This window comes from Typopeltis vanoorti, chromosome 3 (genome assembly GCF_054136105.1).
Source record: "Typopeltis vanoorti isolate ZY-2024b chromosome 3, IOZ_Tvanoo_1.0, whole genome shotgun sequence".
Taxonomy (NCBI): Eukaryota; Metazoa; Arthropoda; class Arachnida; order Uropygi; family Thelyphonidae; genus Typopeltis; species Typopeltis vanoorti.
This window is the reverse complement of record NC_143551.1, coordinates 128,245,669-128,271,405: the sequence shown is the minus strand read 5'-3', so window position 1 is coordinate 128,271,405 and position 25,737 is coordinate 128,245,669. Positions and strand designations below refer to the sequence as shown.

At 34.0% G+C, this 25,737-nt stretch overlaps 2 protein-coding genes across 3 annotated transcripts in view; one reads left to right on the top strand and one right to left on the bottom strand.

The window, feature by feature from the left end:
- LOC150108556 (DNA-directed RNA polymerase III subunit RPC7-like) overlaps window positions 1-3,045 on the top strand; it is a 66,054-nt gene extending 63,009 nt beyond the window's left edge. Inside the window, exons 6-7 of one of the 2 annotated variants that reach the window (XR_016548136.1) lie at window positions 112-233; window positions 2,721-3,045. The gene's annotated coding sequence lies outside the window, so the exon portion shown is untranslated. Of the gene's footprint in view, window positions 1-111; window positions 234-836 lie in introns of both variants that reach the window. The other variant, XR_016548135.1, reaches the window with a different exon arrangement.
- Window positions 790-24,903, bottom strand: LOC150108555 (lysM and putative peptidoglycan-binding domain-containing protein 3). The gene is made up of 2 exons (XM_090390846.1): window positions 24,264-24,903; window positions 790-4,245 (listed from the first exon to the last, which is right to left on the bottom strand). Exons 1-2 carry the CDS (start codon window positions 24,729-24,731, stop codon window positions 3,688-3,690), a joined length of 1,026 nt encoding a protein of 341 aa, XP_090246972.1. The 5' UTR covers window positions 24,732-24,903; the 3' UTR covers window positions 790-3,687.
- Between the last annotated feature and the right edge of the window lie 834 nt (window positions 24,904-25,737).

Genomic DNA, 25,737 nt, shown 5'->3' with positions numbered 1-25,737 from the left:
AATTTTCTAACCTGGTCAAAAGAATAGATAACTATTGTCTGTGTTTACTACTATGAATGAGCTCATGCCATTCAAGAAAGGTGATGAGTAATTCAAAGTTGTACCTTTTAGGGATGACCCTGTGACCAGGCACCACTTTCCTGAGTGAAGTCATTAGTACAAAAATGCGTATTCAATAGTGATCATCTTTATGCATAGTTTAATGTGTTTTGACATGTCCAATGCTTCTAGAGGTAAGTTGTTCCTCTTGTTCTAATATTTTAGAACAATCTTATGTTCTAAAGTATGAATTTCGTTTATCTCATTTTGTCTATATATATATATTTTTATTATGAGGAGGAAAAAAAATTAAAACCAAGTTGGAAAATTGATGAAATATTCTGAAAGATTTGGCAAACTCTTCCTCATCCTTTTACACACCTGAACTGAAGGTAATTCTAAGTCTAGGGTGTGTTTTTTCATGCTAATATTTGCTAACTTGGCTTAATTTTTTTTAAAAGTAAAATAGTCTACTTGCATTACAATTTGGTCTTAAGGAGTTCCCTAGAATAAAATCATAACTCTTTTTTGCATGCATATGAATTTATTTTTTATGCTATTCTCGAATTATTAAAAATAAGCAAAATTAATATTTTAGAACAAAGTATGAATTTTGCTTATCTCTTTCTGTCTGTATGTATATATATACATATATACACTTATGTAAATGTTTAATATACACACACATCTGTAGAAAAAGAATTTTGCTATAAAATTACAGAAATAGATTTCATGTGACTAGGAACCTAGTTGCAGTTAAAATTTTCACTTTTATTATTCTTTTTTCACATTTACAGATTCATCACATCAGCAGATCAAAATACTTCACAGGGAATTATTGGATATTATGAGGGAAAAGTGTACAAAAAAAGTTTGAAGTACAGCGTAAATATCAACTAGACTAAATTTTGGAAACAACCTGCTGTTTGGTGTCATCATCAGGCTGTATTTAAAAAAAAAAAAAATTGTCGCGATTTTTTTTTTTTCTTTTTTCAACACTGAGAAAGAAATGGAGTCTGCATCACAAAATGTGAATTATTTTTCAGTTAAATTATGAGGAGTGGCTTCAAACAGAAATTACTTTTCTGCAGTGTGGAAGTTGCCATTCTACAAAGTCGGGTTATACAAATTCTTGATTATTCAGAACTTTTTAATTATCAATGGCAGCTCAAGGCAGTCTGAGTACAAACAAAAATTTCAGGACAGAAGTTGTTCTCATGCCAACATTTTTTTAATCATCATTTTGTAGTAGTATATTTTGTGTAAACCCAGTACACCAGAAAAGAATATTTGGAAACATCCTCATCCATCATTTCCAAGATATTGTGGACCTGTTTGGTTGTAGTTCTTCTTTGTGAAGCCACAGATTCAATAGTCAGAAAAAGAAAACAGTTACAAAAAATTCTAGGTAATGGCAAAATGCTTAATATAAATCACAGGATGTTATATTTACTATGATAAATGGAAAAGTTTGTAATGCTATTACATATACAACTTCTCTAAAATGTTACTTGTGACATTTCCATGTCACGAGTAACTTGCGACATTGCAAAACATGGAAATTTTATTAATATAGACAAGATGTTATGAAAGGTGTTAACATGTTGAACGTGAATTTTGGACTTTCAACTTTACATGAATGGAGAAGGTTTTTCAAACATTAATTCATCTTTTTGTATAAATCAGACATTAATAAATGGCAAATTCAAAATGGTAACAACATGAAATATGTAGAAAATATGGGATTTCTCTGATAGATCAAAACCTGCCTATGGGATCACTAATGATGCCAATACTGCAAGAATATTTTTTCAAAAAGACATATCAGAAATAAGGATTGACTTAATTAAAAGTTTGTTTTACTTTTAAGTATTCTCCAGTGGATATGACACTGATACAACAACATTTAAGTTATGCTGTTGAAACAGTGAAAAAGTTTGTATCTAAATATCCACAGTAATACATACCTACTACTTTATACAAGATAAATTATACCTGAAAAAAAAAAAAAGTTATATTCTTGTTTAATCCATTATCCAAGTGTAAAGTAAACAAAGCCTGTGCATTAAGTCTCTTCAAAACTAGGTTACTTTATATATAGCCTGACAATGTCATTTGCCTTAAAAACCCATAATCCAAAGCATACTTCCTTTGAAAGTATAAAATGCCATGCATTGAGAGGATCACTACCCAGGCTACTTTTGATATCTATTGAGGTCTCATCAATGGTAGCTAGACCCAGAAAGATATCAAAGTCGAACTAATGCAGAAGTCATAAATTTCCCATATATAAATAGTAAAAAGATATATTACCTTATTATTAAAATACTCTGGATCAGAGATAGATGTAGAAAGTTTTTTACAATGTAAATTATAATTGCCAAGAAATTATATTCTTATTTGTAGTGATCCTCTCATAATGGTATAGCATTATGAACTTCCAAAAGGAACTGTGCTTTGCATTATGGGATACTAAGGCAATTGATGTGAATCGTTAATAGCTTAGTCTTGAAGACATTTCACACACAAACTTTGTTTGCTTACACTTAGATAAAGGATTAACCAAAAATATAATTTCTTAGCAAGTATAATGTATTTTGTAAACAAATGAAGAAACCCTGCATTTAACAAGATACTTATTCATGGTCCAAATGTAATTGAGAACTGTATACTTCCAATAGGTATGTTGTCAGAACAGACATCCGTAGTAAGATATAAAGACATCACAAAATATAGAGGATTTGTTTGAGAGCCAAAAATGTAGAGGATATTTTCAAAATGAGTCTTGTGTCATCCAAATCCTATATTTCCAATATCTGACAATTACCAAGGGAGAGTATTAAACAGATTCTCCTACGAGCAATACATTTATTTGTCCAAGTGCTGAAGATAGGAGTTCCTAGGTAGTTACAAGAAGAAATGGAAAATATACAGAAATGCATGTAAATAATATGAAATTATAAATATATTGTAACATTCAAATAAACTGCTCTTTAGCTTTGATAATGTTTGTCATTTAAAATGAGGATAATAACAAACAATATTGAAAAATAATATTGGCCAGGAAATTTGCAAAAATTTTCCATTATTGAGGAGGTTGTAAAAACCTCCTCAATAATGGAAATCAAGAAAATCTACATGTTTACAATTCAGATCTGTGAATAACTGTATGAAATGCAAATTAAATTTTTGCATTTCAATTTATTTATTATTCTCACTTTATTTAAATAAAGTGAGAATAACACCAAACAGTACTGAAAAATAATTTTGGCCAGGATGTTTTCCTCTGTCTGTCCAATTCATTTGGGGAAGAGAAGAAAAAAAAAAGTCTTCAGAAATGAATATCTACACATTTACAATTCAGGTGAATAACTATATGAAATGCAAATTACTATAACTTTCCTTAAACTTCTCATTTCAGATGAAATTAATATCACAAAATGTATGCTATTTCTTTAGCATATATTTATCTTACAAAATTTTAAAGTATAAAAATTTAATATTCTCAACAAAACATTCTTACACAAATAGATGTTCCCTAAAGTGGGGAAAAATATTGATTTTTTACAAACGAATCATTGTTTTTAACAGGTAATTACTAAATTAATTTAGTAACACACTTTATGTTTGAGTTAAATACTCTGTACATCAAGTTTCAGATGTAATATGTTTTTCTTCCACAACAGCAGTAGTAGCACTAGTAGAAAAAGTGTCTGTATTCGTGTGCGGTAATGTGAAGTACATGTACAGTGCACCCACAATAGGTAGTATCACACTGAGCATTACAATAAAAACAATTAAGTTACGCCAATTTATACCACAATCTGTTCCATTGCAGCTATTGTCATTAGAAACTAATGGTTGAAACTGTGCTGATGTCAAACTTGCTGTTGCTGCTTCTAAAGATTCTTTATTTGATTGAGTCGAATCTCTGATACGAGCAAGATCTTCGTCCATTCTTTGTAAAAATGCTTTTGCTTCTTCTTTTGATCCTAGTGGTCCAATTCCAACAACTACAGTTTTTATATTGCTATCATTCTCATTAATCTCTTTAAGTGCCTCTGATTCTATAATGGAACTGTTTGTTTTAGCAGCAGATAACATTTCTGTCAATAAACTGTGCTTTTTAACAGGTATGCGAAGTCTTCTGAGGCCAAAGAATTCTTGATTACTGATTAAGTTGTTGGCACGTTTCAACTCTGCTACCTTAAAAAAAAAAAAGTGCTATATATATATTCATATCAAAATATTTTAATAATCATAACTCATTATTAAACACATAACCAGAGAGCCCAAAGGTAACTGAAATGTGTTTGTATTTTTACAGTATTCTGACGCTTTGTGATGTGAGGCATGTGTGTCAAAAAAGTATTACTTTTCAGAAGTTTCTAAGTGTTTCTCCTTTCTCAGTAGCAATATACAAAACATCAAACGGTTGACAGTCATTTCTTTTACCAAACTGTGACTTAACAAACTCTTAACTAGTAGCCATTGTAAAAAATTTAAGAATAATGCATTTTCTAATATTATTATCTTTAAATGAAGATGCAGAACCTAGGTATCATCTATTCAGAACATTTAGATTTCAAGATAGCACTTGAGGATTTAAATTTTTACAGAATTCAAATCCATTGGTTGCTTTCTTTATAAGTTAGTATTCCACAAACTACTTTAATCCCATCTTGAAAACAGCACTTTGTGCACCAGTTCTATAAAACTAACTATTCTATATAATCTAGTGAAGGTCCACATATTACATGGAGTCTATTTACCACATCTTGTTTATTGAAGCATGCCTTGATTAAGGTAAAACATTCTGGCTGTTTAGGCAGAATTTGGATATCAATATTAGATTACTTTATCTTAAATGAAAAAGATATCATTAGACGTTAGAGTTCACAGAGGATATGAAATAAGTAGTAACCTCATTAAAATAAAATTAAGATCACCACCTAAATGGCTACAAATAACAAGAACAGAAAAAAATTTTAAGCATTTGTTTATGAAACCTAGATTATTGTGACACAAATATACAATGGCTATATGAACAAAGGATTAACTAATATTTAGATAAAATGAAATGAAGAAATAGAAGGGCTTAATATAAAAACCATACTAAATACAGCAGCAAATGAAAGCTTAGGAAAGACCAAAAAACTCAATAAAAAGAAAAACTGAAGATATGGAACAATACAATCAAAGAAATAATCAATATGAAAAAAGAAGCATATCATAAATTAAGCAGTAAAAGATTAGAAAATGAAATAGCTATGACTCTTATTCTTTTATATTCTAACAGAGAAGTCAGAAAAAGAGAATCATGGAACAAATATGTTTCTAATTTAGAACGTGATTTATATAAAATAAGACCCAATGTATATAAGATTTAGAAACATTTAAATACAGATACTAAAGAAAATGTAAAATTAAACAGCAAATTGAAATTAGAATTTCTATGCAGAATTGTGGATGGATAAATATTTTAAAAAAGATAACTGGCAAACATTTAATGAAAAGGAAATAACTAAAGAATTAGAAATCAGCCTGAAAGAAACAAGAAATGGAAAATCATCTGGAGAAGATAAGTTACATTCAGAATAATATAAATATACAGGAATAAGGTTCAAAGAAAAACATTATTTTTAAATAAAATCTATTCAACAAGTAATCCACCTAGAATGGAAAAAAAAAAACAATAGTGATCCCTATCTTTAAAAAAGGCAGTAGAGATGACCCTAAAAACTATAGAGGTATAAGTATTCTAAATTTAAATTCCTGTTACAAGATATATATATATATATATATATATATATATATATATAGTATAGCAGAATTTTAAATAACAAACTAATAAAATATTCTGAAAGCCTTAGAAAAGGACGATCATGTATCGACCCAGCCTCTTACCTAAAATTAATAATAGAGAAAAGAAAAGAATACAATTTAAAAAACATCTATTACATTTATTGACTTTGAAAAAGCTTTTGATCAAGTTAAAAGAAGTATTTCATTTAACATATTAAAAGAAAGACAAATACCAAACAATTTTCTAAAAGCTAATCATAAGTAAGTTCTCAGCCTCTACCTTAGATGGCAACACTATCAGCACATTTTTTTTTTTTTCTAAGCTGGTACTCTGTCATAAGCATCCATGTGAAATTGCAAGTCATTCTATCAAGTATTGTTTTATACAGCTGTCTGAAGAAAAAGTGTTGTCTGTATCCCTCGAAACGGATAAAATTGAGTAACGTGCATTTATAAAATTCTTTGTAAAAGAAGGTTTAACACCAAAAGAAATTCATTCGAAGTTCATAAAAGTTTATGGGCACTCTTCTCCTTCATTTTTGACAATTAAGAAATGGGCTGCCGAGTTTAAAGATGGCCATACCAGCTTTAAAGATGATCCACATGAACAATGTCCAAAAAGTGTAACAACACCAGAAATCATTAAGTGCACGATATGGTATTGGATGACCGGAGAGTCAAAGTGCGTGAAATTGCTGAGACTATAGGCATTTCAAAAGAACATGTAGGATATATTTTGCATGAATAATTGCAAATGAAAAAAGCTTTGTACAAGATGGGTACCGTGCTTGCTCACAGCAGATCAAAAATGCAATCATGAAAATCTCTGAACAGTGCTTGGAGCATTTTAACAAGAATAAAACTCATTTTTTGTTCATAGATTTATTACTATGGATGAGACTTGGATTTCAACATTACACACACCAGAATCTAAACAGGGGACAGAAGCTGGTTTTTCGGCACCCAAGAAGACGAAGTCGGTTCCATCAGCAGGAAAGGTCATGGCATCGGTGTTTAGGGATGCTAAAGGCATTTTGTTTATTAATTATCTTGAAAAGGGTAAAACAATAACCGGGGAATATTATTCCGATCATTTAACCAGACTAGATGAAAAAATTAGTGAGAAAAGACCTGGTTTGCAGAAGAAAAAAAAAATCTTTCATCAGGACAATGTACCTGGCCCACAAAAGTGTTTTGGGAAAATTAAGGGATCTGCACTATGAATTATTGGAACAAATCATAGTGCAGATCCACCCTATTATCCAGATTTGGCTCCCTCTGACTTCTATCTCTTCCCCAAAAAAACTCTTCCTCGCTGGTCAGTGTTTTTCTTTGAATCAAGAGGTGATTATAGCTATAGAGGGGCATTTTGCAGATCTTACTGAGAACCACTACGGGGACAGGATAATGCATAGGAATAAATGTATTAATCTTAAGGGAGATTATGTTGAAAAATAAAAATAATTTTGAAATTATAAATTCGATTTTTCATGCCAAGAACTTTTCAGACCACCCTCGCATATATGAAAATAATCAAATACAAATAAGATTGAACTATCATATATGAGAGCGATAAATCAAGGAGTCCAACAGGGATATCTCCTTTCAGGAACTCTTTGATATTTATCTAAATGAAATAATAATAAAATGGAATAAAAATTTTCATCAAGGTATTAAACTTTCTCTTATTGTGAACTTAAACACACTCCTTTTTGTTAATGACCAAATAATAATTACAAATTCTGAAGTAAAATTTTAATTTCAATATTCTAAAATGTTATTTTTCTTGCTTTTCTGTTAACAAAATTGATGACATTGGAGAAGTCTATTTCATAGTAATATAGGTAATTCTTAATTTTATTTAGAAAATCTCCTCTCACAACTAGCAACAATTACAGCAATTGGGAGGAAAATTTGCAGTGGTATTACAGTGTTTGGAAGAGTTCTTGAGAATGCATTTTAGAATTAACTGCAAAAGTTCAAATGGTTCAAAGTGCCACCCAGAGCAGATTGCCCTCTCCGCATCCCCTAGCTATACCACTGCCTCCTCTCCTATCTCTTCTGTTCTTAAAAATATTACTCCCTTTACATTAAGTTACTACAATTGACTGTCAGAGCCAGATTTTATGAATGCCAACAATCTTAGGCTACAATGTTTTCACCAAGAAAACAAACCCAACCCATCTGTTCGTGATGCTCCTTGTATTTGTATATAGGCATAAGAAATTACCTCCTGGCTTTTTTTTTTTTTTTGTATGCATACATTTCCAACTTTCTCTTTCCCAGATGGTCAATTTTTTCTTCAGATACACTGTCTGATCAAAAATATCCAGATGTCTGCTCATACGAACTCTCGCTGTAATGTGAAAGGCATTCATATGGAGTTGGTCCACCCTCTACTGTTATAACATGCTTTCCACTAGATTTCTGTACATCTTGAGTTTTAAATCTGTACATCTTCATACTCGTTACAAATGTTATTATTACCTAAAACCTACAGGTAGTCAAGAACTCATTGAGGGAGGTTATAAATCACCCAAACCAGCTGTCATACCTTCCCTTAAATTCATTCACACTAGATGCACTCACTACTCCTAAAGGCAAACTATTCCACTCACTGCACTGTGAGAGGAAAAATCTAGCTCATATCCCTTCTTGACTGTGAACAAACATAACTTCCATGGATGTCTCCCCTGTGTTCTCTTCCCATCTTCCATATAACAAAAGCCAGCCTGGCTGGCCGAGTGGTTAGCATGTCCGCTCTCCAGTCAAAAGGCTACAGGTTTGAATCCCGCTGTGGGCATGGATGTTTGTGATTGTCTGTGGAAATACTAGTGGTCAACGGTAGATGGCGATGGTGTAGTTGCAGTCAGTTGGTGGATTGTGAGTGGTGAAAGCAGAGCTGTAGAGTAGGTGTCCTCCCTCAATGAGTCTTTCGACTCCCTGGAGATGATAATAATAAAATTTCATCAGATGCTATCCTATAATACCCATTCAAAAGTTTAAGTTCTATCATATCATCCCATACCTCTTTCCCCTGTTAACTAGTCTAATCCACATACTCGCAATCTGTACTCATAATCTAAATCCCATAATCGAGATATAATCTTTGTAACTCTTCTTTGCAACCTTTCCACAGCTTTTTTGTTCCCTTGGAATCTAGGAGACCAAATCTGCACACAATAATCCAGGCATGGTCTTATCAAAACCTTATAAACAAGCAAAATGACAAGGATGTCATTTGCTATGTGACCTTTGAACTTCAAATTCCTATCCACCAATACATCAAGGGAGCCTCCGTAGCTCAGTCGATATCGACAAAGCCCTATGGTTGGAAAGAACTGGGTTCGATTCCCATCAATGATGTGAGGGACCTTTGACTAAAGGTGAGTATAAAAATATACTATGGCAAGGAAGGCAACAGGAACCACCTTGCTCATAATCATCTCTATAGTATGTTATCATATAGCAATCCCCACCAGCCATATGGCTGAGAGAATAGGATAGGACAGAATATTCCAAGATCCCTTGCCTCCTCAGTTTCTTGTAGCATAACCTTGCTAATATAATATGCCGCTGGAACTCTAATCATGCCAAAGTGCATAACTTTACACTTACTAACATTAAACTGACAGCCATTTTCATCTGCCCAAATTTCCAGCCTATACAAATAATTTTTATATGCTGAGCTGAATATCAGTAGCATCCCTGATTGCCCTGCCTATCTTCGCATCATCAGCAAACAATTTCATATCTGATGTTATGACCCTGCCTGATGTCATTAATGTATAGATTGAACAATAATGGCCCAAGGACTGAACTGAGGTACACTAATGTATACCACTTTTTGCTGTCTGTCTGTTAGCCATCCCCTGATCCAAGTCAAGATTATATTCCATATTCTCCAGTTTATGCAACAGCCTTTTATGTATATCCTATTAAATGCCTTAGTTTCTGTATGCGATTTTTACCAACTTCTCTAAAGTCTTCACTACCACACCAGAGATACTGATAGGTTGGGAGTTAGATACATTAGTTTTTGCACCACCCTTGTACAATGGAACTATCATACATTCTTTCCATTCCTGAGCTGAGACAAGTTATACAAACATGTAAAAGGTCTGGCCAGTTTGGCTGAACATTCCTTTAGCAAACGGGCTGATATTCCATCTGTCCCTATAGACAAATTCTTATCCATGTTATGCAACAACTCTTCAACCTCATTTTCATGAACCTCTAACTCTTCATCCAATGTAACATGGTGCACAGTAGCACTGTGCACCATGTTACATACACCTGGATGATATATCTTAGCAAAGTGAGCACTCATTAACTGAATAATCTCATTAGCTTCCAACACTCAAGTACCATCTGCATTCAATAAAGTTATTCTTTCACATTTTATTCTTTCTTTTGCTTGTGGTATAATGATAAAATTCTTTTGAATTGCCTTTACCTTGTATGGCCAATTTCCTTTCATACTCCGATTTAGCTTTCTGCACAATACTCGTTACTTTTCTGACCTGAGCTTTATATATTTCATAACTCTTCTCCCTCTTATTCTCATGATATTCTTTCCACATCAGCTTCTTCTTGTGGATCTCTTACTTAATAAGGTTAATATTATTGGAAGTTTTTCCACTTGGTTATACTATAAATTAAAGATACCAAGAAATTAGATACTTGGTTTAATACTTTATCCAAGTGTAAGCAAACAAACTTTGTGCCTGAAATATAATACTAAGGCAAGTGATATAAAGTCATTAGCTTCTATATACGAGTTGTCCTAGTCCTTGATTATATTTAAGAATTCTTTTAAGTCTACTTTGCAATTTATATTTGGAGTGTCTTTTATATCTGCATTCATGTGCTTTAGTATTTTATATATGGGTCTTATTTTGTATATCTAGGTATGATACAGATTTTTCTGTTCTCTTTTGGCTATTGCTCATCTTATATATATAAGAATTTCATCCTGTTTATTTCATGTTCCATATATGGAATTTTTATGGTAGTCCCTAGACTTTTATATGCTGCTGATGTAATAATTTCTTTCTTTTTCTATTTTTGTATACTGCTGCAGTAATTCCTTCCATTCTTCCAGAATAGCATTAGCGAGGTAAGTCACTGATGGTGGAAAATTCAACCTAAATTGCAATCGGAATTCCATTTCATCTTGCATGCATTCGATAAGGTTGAAATTGGAACAGTGCAGGCTGGTCAAGTTCTTCAGCACCCATCTCATAAAATCATTTCCAGCAGAGACCTTGCTTTGTCAATGGGGACATTGTCATGTTGATAAAGGAAAAGGCCATTAATATTAACTAATATTAATATAATACTAATATTAAAAGACCAAATTGTTGCCATAAAGTTGAAAGCACAAAATTGTCTAGAATGCCATTATAGGCTGCATATTAAGATTCCTCATTACTGGAACTAGAAGCCCAGCCCACACGATGGAAAAAAACAGCCCTAGACCATGATGCCTCCTCCACCAAACTTCACAGTTGACACAACACATTCAGACAGGTAGCATTCTCCTAGTATCTACCAAACCCACTCATCTGGACTGCCAGATGGTAAAGTGCGATTCATCACTGTAGAGAATACATTTCTACTGCTCCAGAATTAAGGGCAGCAAGCTTTATACTACTTCACCTGATATTTGGCATTGCCTTTGCTGATGTTAGTCTTGTGTGCAGCTGCACCTATGGAAACCTGTATTCTTCAGCTGGCAACAAACAGTTGTGGCACTGATATTACTTGCAGAGGCATTTTGGAACTTGGTAGAAAGTGCTTCAGCTGGGGATAGGTGATTTTTTTTTCACACCAGGCAGTCCTGCTCTGTGATTTGTGGCCTACCATGTTGTGATGTGCTGTCATTGCTCCTAAGCATTTCCACTTCATAATAACATCACTTACAAATGACTGAAACTGCTGCAGCAGAGAAGAAATTCTTCTTGAACTGAGGTTGTTGCAAAGGTAGCATCCTATGAGTGCCACATTGAAAGTCACTAAGCTCTTCAGTATAGCCTATTTTACTGTTAATGTTTGTCTATGAAGACTGCAAGACTGCGCTTTCTTCTATACCTAAACGAATCGTGATTGTGATGTATATTGTCATCTGCTACTACAAAGGAGCATCTAGATATTTTTGATCAGATGGTGAATACCTCTTTATGCAGTAAAGTTAAAGTGACAGCAAGTTGGGTAAGTGAAATTAGCAGTAGCAGTCATTACACAGGCATTTGACAGGATATTGTACAGAATTCTATTACATAAGCAAATGAGGATGGACATAACATTGATGAAGGGATAGGGAGGTGGCTCATGGACAGGCAGTAGGGTTTAATGAAGATAAATCTAAGCAAAGGCTTAGATTTATCTAACTGGTATACCATAAGGCTCTGTATCTGGGCTGTTGCTCTATGGAATACTCCCAGTTGATAACCAATGATGGTACAATGAGGAGAGCAACAGTCAAAAGTGTAGAGATTCTGAAAAATCCTACTAGAATATCTAAATGGAGCCACTTAAGTAATTAAGGGGACATTGCAAAAGTGGACAAAAAAGCTCAGAGGGTCACATACTGACAAATTAGGATAAGGAAGTTATCCCTCTTTATAAGGTTTTGATAGACTACTGTGCATAGATTTGGTTGCCTGGATTTCTTGGAGTGTTAAAGCAGTGGAGAGGATTCAAGAGTGAATGATCAAAAAGTATCTATGGAATGCTCACTATGATAGATTGAAGGTTTATGAGTTACAATACAGAATTAAAACAAGTTATGAACAATGTTTAGGAGATGAGCAAGTGGGATTTAGAGGAGATAGATCCAATCTATACTCTATAGCAATTGTCTGATTGTGGAGAAAAAACAAACTGTTATTGTTGCTTTATGGACTTGAAGCAAGGATTTGACTCACTAAGCACTATAAATTGTTTGAAATTTTAAAACAAAAAAAGAGGAAATAGTACTCATTATCATATCCCATTACTATAAAAATACCAAGGCAACAATAAAATTTTGGGCAGCTAAAACTTCTGTAATATTAGTTAAGAATGGTGTCATGCATGGATGTTCTCTTCTGCCATATTTGTTTAACCTATGCCCAGGGCTGGTCCAAGAGTATGATGCCCCTAGGCAAAGAAAATTTAGGCACCCCTATATTGTCTCTCTATATATATATTTTGTCATAATCACACAAGCACACGAACACCTACATGTGGATATTTATAAAAATAATATCGTTATGAACATTAAAAAAATTTATTAATCAAAACCAACACATTTGTATACATATATGATTACTCCTAATATCTGTATAGCAAGAAAATTATTACATCTTAAATATAACAATTATGAAAATTAATCTTTCGGGCTTTTGCTTTGGCAAAGTTTCGAATTAATTCATCTATATTGATTGTAGATGCAATTTCATGCTCTATAGATATTATTGCTAGATCAGTGAGTCGTTCCTGAGCAATCGTAAGTTTTAATTTCGAGAAACTCTTTTCTGAACTTGCTACCGATACTGGCAATGTCGAAAAAATTCTCAGAGCAATAAACACATTTGGAACACTATTTTCTAAATTATTTATGCACATGTATGACAGGTCATCTAATGAGGAAGTATTTTCTGGAATTCGCCTAACCATTATTTGTAATTCACTACATAAATCTGTTCCGTCAATATCTCTAGAATTATTGTGTGTTAAATAATTTTCCAATATCAAACATTTTTTAAGCAGTTCTGCTGAAGTAATTTTTTGAAATTCATATATGTTTAAAAGAAAACCAAACTTTTCGTTAATTGTAGACATGTGCTGGAATTTTTCAACAACGTATGCAATTGCAGTATCAATAATTGAAAAATAAAAATCTACCTTAAATTTTTGTTAAAAATCTGTTATGAATTCATCCTCTGATTCGTAATTGTTTCTTTTTCACAAATTCACAAATTATTTCTTTTTTTTTCTAAGTCTGTTTCTTGTTCAAAATTAGGCGTTACACCTAAGACCTCAGCGATTTTTTCCGCATCTATTAACATATTTTCAAATTCATCCTCATTTGTAAAGAGGATGAATTAAATTTTAATTGTAAAGTTTATTTCAAAAAGTATATTATACCACATTACTAAGGATGTGATAAATTTGAACTTCCTTCGAGTTTTAAGAAGACTATTTGCTTCTAATTTCATGGTATTTCCACTTAATCCACATAAACTATCATCTTGAGATATTTCTCGCAGTGCTTCACAAACAAACGTTGGACAGATTACATCTTAGGGGCTTTAATGAATCAATTCAACTCTCCCATTGTGTATCACAGATTGGTTTGGGTGTAAAATTACTCGTGTCTTTTGAGGTATTCTCATCGATGAGTTGAACCGGAAAAAAATACATATAGATGATGTACTGTGTCAAAAAATGCCATGGCATCTAAAGTATTAGCAGTGCAATTCACTACTAAATTTAATGAATGTGAACTACAGGGTACATACATTGCTCTCGGGTTAATATTTGAAATTTGTCGCTGCACACCTTTCATATTACTGGTGTTATTGTATCCTTGACCTCATAAATCTTGTATTGGTGATGAAAATTTGTCCAGAGTTCCTAGTATTTCATTTGATAAAAATTCTCCAGTGGTATTTTTTATTTCTATAAATCCCAAAAAGTGTTCTTTTATAGAAGCCGTGCTATTACTAATGTCTATGAAACAAAGTACTATGCTCATTTGTTCCGTGTGAGCAATGTCGGACGTACAGTCAATAATTATAGAAAAATATTTTGCAGCAACAACAGATTCTAAAATTTTCTTTTTTATCGCATTGGCGAAGATGTTTATTATTTCATTTTGAATATCTTTTCCAAGATAATACACATATGTATCTTTATCTTTTATTCTTCGAAGATGTTCATTCATTATTGGATTAAACTTGATCCAATAATGAATAAATTAGAAATTTGACAAATTTCAAAAAATTTCCATTTCCATGCGAAAACGTCTCATTTGTTCCTCAAAATGATAAATTTTGAATAGCTAACGTCCAAAGAGTCATTCTAATACTTGCACCCAATGTTTCTCCTCTTTTGTAATAACTAGCAAGTTCTCTTCATCAATGGTTTTTCTTTTGTTTTATTCGAATTTCTAATTCTTTCCACTTATGGTAATTTTCAACATGTCTTTGACTTTTTTCATGCGCAGCTAAAATAGAAGCATTTTTCCTATCCTCCAATCCAGAATCAGCAAGGTTAATCTGCCATTGATCAAATAATAAACAGCAGAAGCAAAATGCAGAATCCGTAGGTTTTGAATACAATAACCACAAACGCTGCATCGTCTTGCCGTTAAATAGTCTTCGAGTATAATGAGTCATTGAAAATCTTCTATTATTGTTATCTTTCGGAAAAAAAAATCAAAATTATGAATCTGTTCAGGTCCATGTTCAACAAATAGTTGACATAATTGATTGATATTGGAAAATTTTATAGGACACCAAGTTGGTAGATCATTATAATTTAAATTTGTAAAATCAAATCCTTTTATGATTGGATCTGTAGAACAACCAGCTTCAGAATCAACAATATTCATATGATCTGTATTTTTCTCTTTTGATGTTTTAATCCAATTTTTGGTATGTATAATTCTCCTCCAAATCATTAATCGAAACTATGGACGAATTATCCAATGAATAATCTTGAATATTTTCTTCTTGTATGTGATTACGATCTTCTTGGCAAAGATATTTTAAAAATGCACCTTCTTGTTTTTTCAATCTTTCTTCCTTTTCTGCTTTACATTTGTGATATTGAAAACCTGATTTCTTTATCCATTTTCAAGATCCAGTAACTGAAATATTTATAAATAAAAATAAACTTAATTATAAAAAATGTGGACTTGAAACTATTCAGTAATTCACAAATAAATTTTTATGCATTTACTTAATGAAGTATTTATCAATTATATATATCTTATAACTGTATAACTTATCTATCATACATTCATAATCTAATAATTCAACAATATTGTTTTCTATGAACATAATTGACAAATTGCTCAAATGCATCTGACTTAACGAATTGTGTAAATATTTTTAAAATGGTTTCTAGTAGAAAGTTTCTATGCTAATGTAGATTGCAGTCCATCAATTAACAACTTATACATTAGAGATTTTGGACTAGAGATTTTTTCTTCAAGCATATTTTATGAAATGAAGTACTTCATCTTTAAAACATTTAATATCAATTTTTTTTAATATTTCATCGTTAATCTTTTTGCACATTCATTCATTTTATTATTGAAAAAAAGCTTGAAAATCATTCAAAATTATGCCAGAGGTGAGCGCACTGTATGCCACTCTCGTAAATATCATCTTCATTAAGCTTTAATCTCTGAAATTTTACTGATTTTAGTAATGTTTAAATGATACGAAATGAACAGGCAGGTATTACTTATAGAAATACTGCTCTATGGAGAACACTGGCTATTTTGACCACAAACGTTCTTCAGCCACTGTAAGAATGTTAGATACACAAGTACCAAAACTATTAGCCATTGGACTCAACTGTCACCTACGAAAAAGCTTGACCGAACTAATCTGAAATCAGTAGAAGAATGCTGGAGTGGGGATGATGAAGTATGAGAGACTTATATGGATTGTCTTGAGCAATGCATATGTTTGAACAAATTAATATGAATAGGATGGAGGTATGTACTTTGAAATGTATGGACAAACTCAGAGAATGAGAGGACAGCCATTGAGAAATATGAATCGGTGTGTCCCCCCTCCCCAGAAAGAGAAAATACGAAGGCCAAGGGATACATGGGTAGGGACCATTGCAAGAGTGCTAAAGAAAAAAGGCTTACAGGGTAAGGCTTGGAAAATTCATAGGGAATGGAATCTGAGAACAGGCAGGTAAAGGGAGCAAAGAGAAAAATCAATCAGAGGTCTTATTTCACGAACACTACCAATCAGAATCCCTTCCACTGCAATTCTATGAAAATTCCCATGGCATTCTTATACTGATTTAGAATAAACTGAACGGAATTAAAAAGACGATTTTGTGAGAAAATGAATGACATAATCCCCAACTTCTCAGACCTCAGAGAGCTTGCAAAACCTTAATCTAAAAATCTAAAAAACCTTAATCTAAAAAAAATTAAGTCTGTAGGGAATGAAGATAAGTGAGAACAGTCAGTTAGTCGCGACCACTGATTGTTAGTTTGAGGGATACCCCGGAACTTCCCCGCTCATCTTGGGACAGATGCCAGAAGGAGGAAAAATCTCTGTACTTGAGGGTAAGTATACAAAGAGCAGGGAAGTGGAAGAAATAGAGAAAGGCGAAAATAATGTAGGATCATCAGCGAGCACTAGGACAGCTTGACTTATTTCAGTTTTTTATTATTAATCAAGGTTTTACTAAATTTTTTCGAAGGTTGTAATTTTTTCCCGAACTATGTAGCAAAATCTGGTACCCCTAGGCGATTGCCTATGTTTGCCTAATGATAAAACAGGCCCTGCCTATGCCTAGAGAACTGGCAACTGTAAAAACAGATAACAGATGAAATTTAGATTATAAAATTTTGCAGATACAGAATCATCTGCAGATGGGGAAAAAAAAAAAAAAAAACACAGGAAGGACCATGCAACATACATAAATTTTAATAAAACCCAAACAATGGCAATAAGTGGAAACTTAGAAGTGGAGGGAAATAAACTGAAACAGGTTAAAAAATTTAGTGCATAGGAATGTTCAATTACAAAACAGAATAAATTTTGGGTAGGTCTACTAGATTAAACTTCCAAATATTTGGGAAAAAAAATAACTCAAGAGATTTATTTTTTATGGTGCAGACTATGGTTATCAAGAACAAAGATTGACAGGTTAAAACATGTGTTTGAGGAAAATAAATAAAACATCATACTGAAATGAAAACCACTCGTATTAGAGAATTATACCATATTCCAATAACAGCAAAAATCAAAGAAAACAAGTTATATTTATATACGTATAGTGATACACCATGCTTACTGAAATATGTCTTGAAATTCTCCAAAACAGAAAAGTACATTGAAAGATACCTGCTGAGAAGATCAAACAGGAAATGGATAGAAAACATTTCAAATAAAAAGAGTCAAGAATTTGGCTACAGATACACTGTACTTGAAAAGCTGTTGTTCATGATAGCCTCAACCTACCTTAGACAAGATGAAACCATTGTACATCAACTTTTAAACTTCTCTTTAAGTATTTACAAGTTTAGTACCAACCTAATACTTGTCAACCTCTCTTCATCTTCACCAAATTAGGATTCTTGGGGTTGGTCTGTTACAATTTTAAAACTGTTCCCACTAATAACTGATTGCACACTGTGACAAACTAACTGTGCAATAAAAATGTTGGCAAATTGCAAATCGACCCCATATCTGTACTATGGAAGTGTCATGTCATTTGGAAAGACGTCTAGAAAAGCCTGTGGCAGAGTGTGAACAGTTTATATTGTTCAAAATAAACTACTCTCAAAAATCTTGTCATAACTCATTTGTACCAACCAAGGCAGTCGTTTCCTTCGACACCTTTTCTGAATTTGTCAAATGTAGTTGCAGGGATAGAATGCAAGGGTTTAGTATGTAAGGATTTAGTATTTTCAGGGAGGATGGGATGGGGGGGTACTGTTGATAATAGCAGATGAATTGCAGTTAAAAAGAATAGGATAGGCAGGAGGATGGCTGTTCATTTAAAGTAGTCTGGTGTTGAGATTAAGGCCAATAAGATAAAATGTACAGTAGATGTTGCTATAGGTCAGGTAGTTCCACACATGGAAGACATGCGTTGCCAAACTAGTACAATGAGTACAAGTCAAGTTATTATTATGGGGAAATTCAAAGATTACATGACAGAAAGAAAATAGAATTTATATATTATTATTATTATACACCTCCAGGGAGTCCAAAGACTCATCGAGGGAGAGTGCGCCAACAGCATCGAACGATTGGTCCCCTTCTAACTACTAACCGCTCTCAAACTTACTTAACTGAGCCATTAGTAGCAGAGGCTCTACCAATCGACCAACCTTTGCCGGCTATATACCTACTAAGAGATAATTACTTAAGATAGCATGTGATGGAAGGGTCTAGAAGTGAGAGGGTATTGAACCTGGTCATAGGATCAGAAGAGTTATCCATAACAAAGGTGATTATATTGCCTCTGATTAGTGATCAAAGCAGGATGAAGCTTAAATCTGTGCCATGGCATAAAACAGTGCACGTTAAGGATGTTAGTAGTGCAAGGGAGATAGTTAAGGGTCATCTAGAGGAAGCAATATTAAATTGTATACCTAAGGTAAGGAGGGTTAATCAGATAGGAGTTAGATGGATGAGTAATATCATTAACCACGAGCTGCTGAGGAAGAAAATCCTGTAGAGGGTATATAAAGAGAAAGTTGACCAGCATTGCAAGGAAGGCAAAATTAGATTATGAGAAGAATCTAGCCAAGCAGGCCAAAGGACATTCTAAAGATTTCTTTCATTATGTGGTAAGTAAGAGGAAGAATGGCTATGGAAGATTAACCTTAATGAGTGATGGTCATGAGGAGACAGAAGCAGAAAAAATAATTGAGTTACTGAGCGACCACTTTGCAAGGTATATCATCCTAGTGAGATTACTACTAACATATGTGACAGGCACTGATGTGGGAAGAGAGGTGGATGAATTAGAGGTTCTTAGGATATTGCAAAATCTCAATGTAAATTCATCTGTGGGATTAGATAAGGTATCAGAGTTTTGCAAGAATGTGCAAGGGAACTGGCAATACCTCAGATTAGGTTCTTTAAGTATCAGCTCAGGGAGTGGAAAGAGGGTAAAATAATTCCCTTGCATAAGGCAGTTTCTATGACTGCAGTAACAAATTATAGACTAATCATTATCTCGGATATGGTGGTAAAAATACTAGAAAAATTGGCATCAACATGGCTTTGTGAAGGGCAAGTCATGCCTTAGTAAATTACTAAGGCATGACTGACTTTATTATTCTTTTTATAATAGAGTAACAGCTAAGTTGGATAAAGGAAATGGCCACATGATGATTTTGCAAAGGCATTAGACAGAATACTGCATGGAACTCTGTTACGCAAATTAGAACAAATGGGGATGGACATGACACTGGTTAAGTGGATAAGAGGATGGCTGCTGGACAGATATAAAAAGTGATATATGGAGGATGGTCAACATGGCTTTGTGAAGGGTAGGTCATGCCTTAGTAATTCACTAAGGCATGACTGACTTTGTTACTCTTTTTATAATAGAGTAACAGCTGAGTTGGATAAAGGAAATGGCCACATGATGATTTTGCTAAGTCGTTTGACAGAATACTGCATGGAATTCTGTTATGCAAATTAGAACAAATGGGGATGGACATGACACTGGTTAAGTGGATGGCTGCTGGACAGATATAAAAAGTGATATATGGAGGATTCTAAAACACTGCCGAGATAATGTGATCTCTAATTGTATAAAATTGAAGCACCGATTCACTTCTCCGCACATATAGACGTTACTAGCTTCGCTTTATTACATGAGCAAATTACCGCTACTCACTTTCTCTTGGCCAACACTAACAAAGCTATTTGTATGCTAGAAGAAGAGTTTACCGCTACACTAAATGATGATCTTTGGACAATCCTCTCTGACGTCTCTAATTATTCAGCAAATAAGGAATTCCAAAACGTACATTGTCGGCACATCAAAAAATTCGAAAATTTGAAAAAGAACTCAGCTAGCAAACCTCAACTGCCTCTCAACACAGTAATAAACCTGTCATCCCTAACCTTGAAAGCTGAAGCTATCAGCGCTCTCTCCCTAGGCCACAACTTCGCTATACACCAAAAAAAAATCTCTTCTGAAGAAATGATGATTCAATTAGAACATAATATCCACAACCTTCCCAACCATATTGCCAACAATATCAGACTAGATGCAGCCAGTGTTCTCACTAAAGCTAAACCTTCAAAATGCAACCTTTCTAAAGAAGAATTCAAAGCTCTACAGGAAATAAAAAATAACAGTACAATAATACTTACAAAAGCGGATAAGGGAAATGCCACTGTAGTTCTAAACAAGACTGACTACACAGGTAAGCTTTCCTCCTTGCTATTAGATAGGTCTACTTACCTCCTTATAGAATATGATTCTACCAGCTCCCAAATCAGAACACTCCATAGGCTCCTTAAGAAGGTTACTTCTTGGCCTGTGGAAATTACTAATAAACTAAAACCTGTTAACTCTAGACTCCCCCCCCAGAATATATGGACTTAAAATCCATAAACAGAATGTGCCATTACGTCCCATTGTGGACGGCATCAATTCCCCCACATACAAACTAACCAAACATTTAGCCAAAGTGCTCACACAATATATACTGGCAACACACCTTCACACATTAAAAATTCAGCCCACTTTAAAGCCAGTATAGAAAACCTCTCACTCCAACACACTGACATAATGGTCAGTTTTGATGTATCCTCCTTATTCACCAATGTTCCACTCAAAGATACTTTGGACCTCATCCAAGGCAAATTTCCTCCCGATATCTCAGCCCTATTTTAGTTCACCATGAACTCAGGCTATTTCGTTTGGCAAGGAAAATTCTACAAACAAATAGAGGGGACTACCATGGGTTCTCCACTTTCCCCACCTCTGGCCAACTTCTTTATGGAGACCTTCGAAGAAAAAGCCTTAAACTCAGCCCCACTTAAACCTATTGTTTGGCTATGCTATGTAGATGATGTGTTCGCTATTTGGCTGCATGGCCTAGACACACTCGAAAACTTCCTTTCACACCTAAATAATCAACACCCCAGGATCCAGTTTACCTTAGAAAAAGAAAACAATAACAATCTCTCTTCCCTAGATACTCTGATTACATGCCAGCCTAATGGATCCCTGGCTTTCTCAGTTTACAGAAAATCTACACATACATTCACCAATGTTCACACCATCCCCCCCTTCCCAACAATATGGGATTATAAAAACCCTATATAACAGGGAAAAATTAATCAGTTCAGATAACAATGCCCTTACTACTGAATTTATTCATATTCTTAACACCTTTGTAGCCAATGGATACAACCCCCATAAAATCCAAAAAATATTAAAAACAGTTACCCCCCCCCTCCACAACAAGGACTATACTAAATCTGCAACTATTCCTTATATTCGTGGTACTTCTGAGAAGTTAACAAAAATCTTAAAAAAATATGACTTGACAACTTGTTACAAACCATATCAAAAATTGGCATCTCTTATCCGCTCTCCAAGGACCAGCCACTTCCTCTAGACCTACCTGGAGTTTACCAGGTCCCTTGTAATTGTAAACTGTCTTACTATGGCCAAACAGGCAGGACTGCTAATGTCAGGATATCTGAACATAAGAATTATATCCATTTCCACCATTATAGCTACTCAGGACTTGCTGACAATGCCTTGGACACCTGCCATAAAATACGTTGGAAGAAAGCTTCCTTACTACACCGCGGCAAGTTAAATATGAGAGATTATTCTTAGAATCAGTCTCAGCCTTAAAAAACTCCCCAAACCTCAATAAATTTGGATGCATGAGACTACTCCAAATATGGAAGGCTTGCATTCTTAGAACATGAGCCCAAACAGCCAAGACCACTACTCCCAATTTAGCCACTAGATGGCATCTTTTAGCTCTCTAGGACTGACTTCAGTTGTTGTCTTCACCCATTTTTGCTCAGTGTTAGTGCCTCCGTGCACATTTCATTAATTTTTATGTTCCCTGAAGATGGTAATATAACATTATCGAAATATTGGAAGTATTAATTAAAGTTATTTAGTTAATATAATATATGTTGTTCTTTCCTTAAAATTAACAGTTATGTATCACCAATGTATAAGCTTATCTACAAGGATATATGGAGGGGCAGAATCAAGGTGAAAACAGGTGACTAGTGGTGTGCTGCAAGGTTCAGCCTGGGACCATTGCTGTTTAATTTGTACATAAATGATATAGCAAATAACCTGCAAGGAGATATTCAGTTGTTTGCTGATGATGTGAAATTAGGTAAAGTAAGAGTTAATCAAGCAATATGGAGAGCTTGCAGGATGATTTAAGTAGTCTGTCAGTATGGGCAAAAGATAATTCTTGTCAGTTTAATGTAAAGTTATATATTTTGGGAAAAATAGATTACAAGCCATATATCAAATTGATGGAACTGTGCTTGAGGAAATAGAGGAAGCTAAAGATTTAGGGGTGATGGTAGACAGAGTTACAGTTTAGAGTACTACCATATTGCTAAGTTAGCCCATAAGATTACTTGGCTATTGAAGAACACATTAACATGTAGTGATAAGGAAGTTATTCCTCTTTATAAGGCCATAATATGCCCAAATCTGGATTATTGTACTTGGATCATCTGGTCCTCTGGTTTTCTTGGGGATGAGCTAGCAGTAGAGATTCAGAGGTGAGTAGCCTGTAGAATGTTCCCTATGAGGATAGATTGAGGGCGCAATGATTGTAGAAGTTAGTTGATAGGAGAAAAAGATGGGGTATGATAGAAACAGTTGCTTAAAGGATATTATAGGATTGATGCAGGGGAAATGTTTCGGCACACTCAGGTATAGGGCCAAGAACAAGGGGTCATCCCTGGAAGTTGAATAAGGGTGTGGTTAGTAGGGGTGTGAGGACTAGATTTTTTTTTTTCTTGGAGAGTTGTGAATGAATGGAATGGGCTGCCAGAGTCAGTTGTGAGTGTTTTGTCTGTTAGTAGTTTAAGGAGAAGTATGATAGATTGGGTCTCCCACAATGAATATTTGGACTTCGTAGAGGTGCTTATATAACAATAATAATAACTATATGAATGTTTTACTTTTAGATGAAAGACAGCTTTTCATGTACAACACACGTCTGGGTCTTTACAAAAAAAAAAGGGCATCTGCACTAAGTAGTGCTTCAGGAACTAAGAGATCCCAGCTGCATTTTAAAATTGATATCCTGTATTTTATAGAGGATATTGGGTTTTCCCTTGGTCTTCCTTTCCCTCCCTCTCCCATTCTGTGAGAGAAAAGACTTTTGATGATATATAATCCTCCAGCTGGATTTACTTTTTCAACATAAAAGTATTTTATTACTCTGGCTCCATGGAGGTCAGATGTTAATAATAAAACATTTCTGTGAGCTGAATTTAACACACACACACACACACACACAAGTCAAAAGCTGAAGCACAGTTGATAACTTATGTTATGCCAAAAATCTTAACTGGAATAAAAATTAAAAAAAAAAGCCCAGCAAATATAAATTATAATAATTTAATGAATATTCAAAATAATAAAGTTGTTCAGTATGTTTTGGTTTAGAAGTTAATACTAGAGATTTAATTACTTACCGGACATTGATACTGCAGTGATATAGCTTGTAATGAAGTTTCCTCCTTAATTTCCAGTTCAATGTATTCTGTAAGATCATTTCGGAAACATTTATTTGTTGCACTCTTATGAATCGATGAAAGAGCAGAATTCTTACCAACAGACTTACTGGAATCTGAAGTGTTATATGGTACAAGCTGCCGAAGAAGTTTGCCACGCTGTCGTATAGATAGTTGAAAAGATTCACCTGTATGTATTTCTTCGTCTGATACACTATCACCACCTCCCTCATTCGCGAAAGGAAACAAAGGTTCAGCTTCATCACTGTGAAAAGTTGTACTCCTCAAATATCCTTTATTCCGCTGTTTAAAATTAACTTTCCCTTTCATAAAAAATCGAGATTTACGAACTGCACTGTTAGTTATATCAGTATTTTGAAAACTTGAAGAATTCGAGCTAAGCCCGATACGGCCATGAGAAGTGCTCATTCCACAGCTTCCGACATACCTAATTGCTTATCATGAATTAAAAAAAAAAAAAAAAAAAACGAAAGCAAACTAGTCAACTAAACCATAAAATCATGGTGAACACTTCATCTCATAAACTCCACAAAACCATACTTAGTAACACTAATAACCTCGAAGTTATACGTAAACACACACCAAAGTACAAGATTTTAGTCAAGTAACATACGTTACTGCCCTCTCTCGGAATAATATAAAAAAAATTGAGAATTTACAGGAAGTTAGAAGACTCGTCGAGTGAGAACCGTCATAACTCACACATCGAAACACCTATTACACTTTCCATAAAGAGTACTTGCATGTACTACTAGAAATTTATTTCACTCGATCAGTACACGCCATATTTCGTACTTTGCTTCAGGAGATGTGTCATATTTTCCCAGCTGTCATAACTGAAAAATATCCCCAGTATCTATACTACACAATACAACCTCCCCTCACGTAGTTGAATATTTCTAGCAGTATACATGTCCCTCCCTCCCTTCTATATTTATTGAACTTTGAAGGCCACATTTTTTAAGTCTGTGTTTATACAACATTCCCAGATATTATCTTCATTATTATTCCACCCCTTTATGCCTCCTGTCCTGTCAGGTGTCCTCTCCCTCCAGGAGATAAACTACCTTGTTTCTCCACCATGTCTTATTCTTCGCCTCTCTGCTGCATTCCTCGTATGAAAGATAGGTCCATTACTGTATATTTTCATCCACTCCAGCTTTTGTTTTCCTTTCCTCAACAGTTCAAGAAGTGTCCTCTGTAGGCAATTGTGTCTAAGAATATGTTGAAAACAGCCGACTTTTCTCTTTAATTTCTTTTATCAGGCTTCTGTTTTCACCTACCATTTCTAGTCCGTCTTCGTTTGTTTTTCCGTGATATCCTCAAATATTCGCACCATCCACATTTCAAAGGCTTTCAGTTTATTCACACTCAGATTAGAAAGTGTCCATGTCTCTACTCCAATAAGGTGGAC

Bases quoted from the DNA above. Each gene is read 5' to 3' on its own strand.
- LOC150108555 (XM_090390846.1), bottom strand. From the start codon at position 24,731: ATGAGCACTTCTCATGGCCGTATCGGGCTTAGCTCGAATTCTTCAAGT. The intron at 4,246-24,263 runs GTAAGTAATTAA...TTTTTTTTTAAG, and splicing joins CACTGCAGTATCAATGTCCG to GTAGCAGAGTTGAAACGTGC.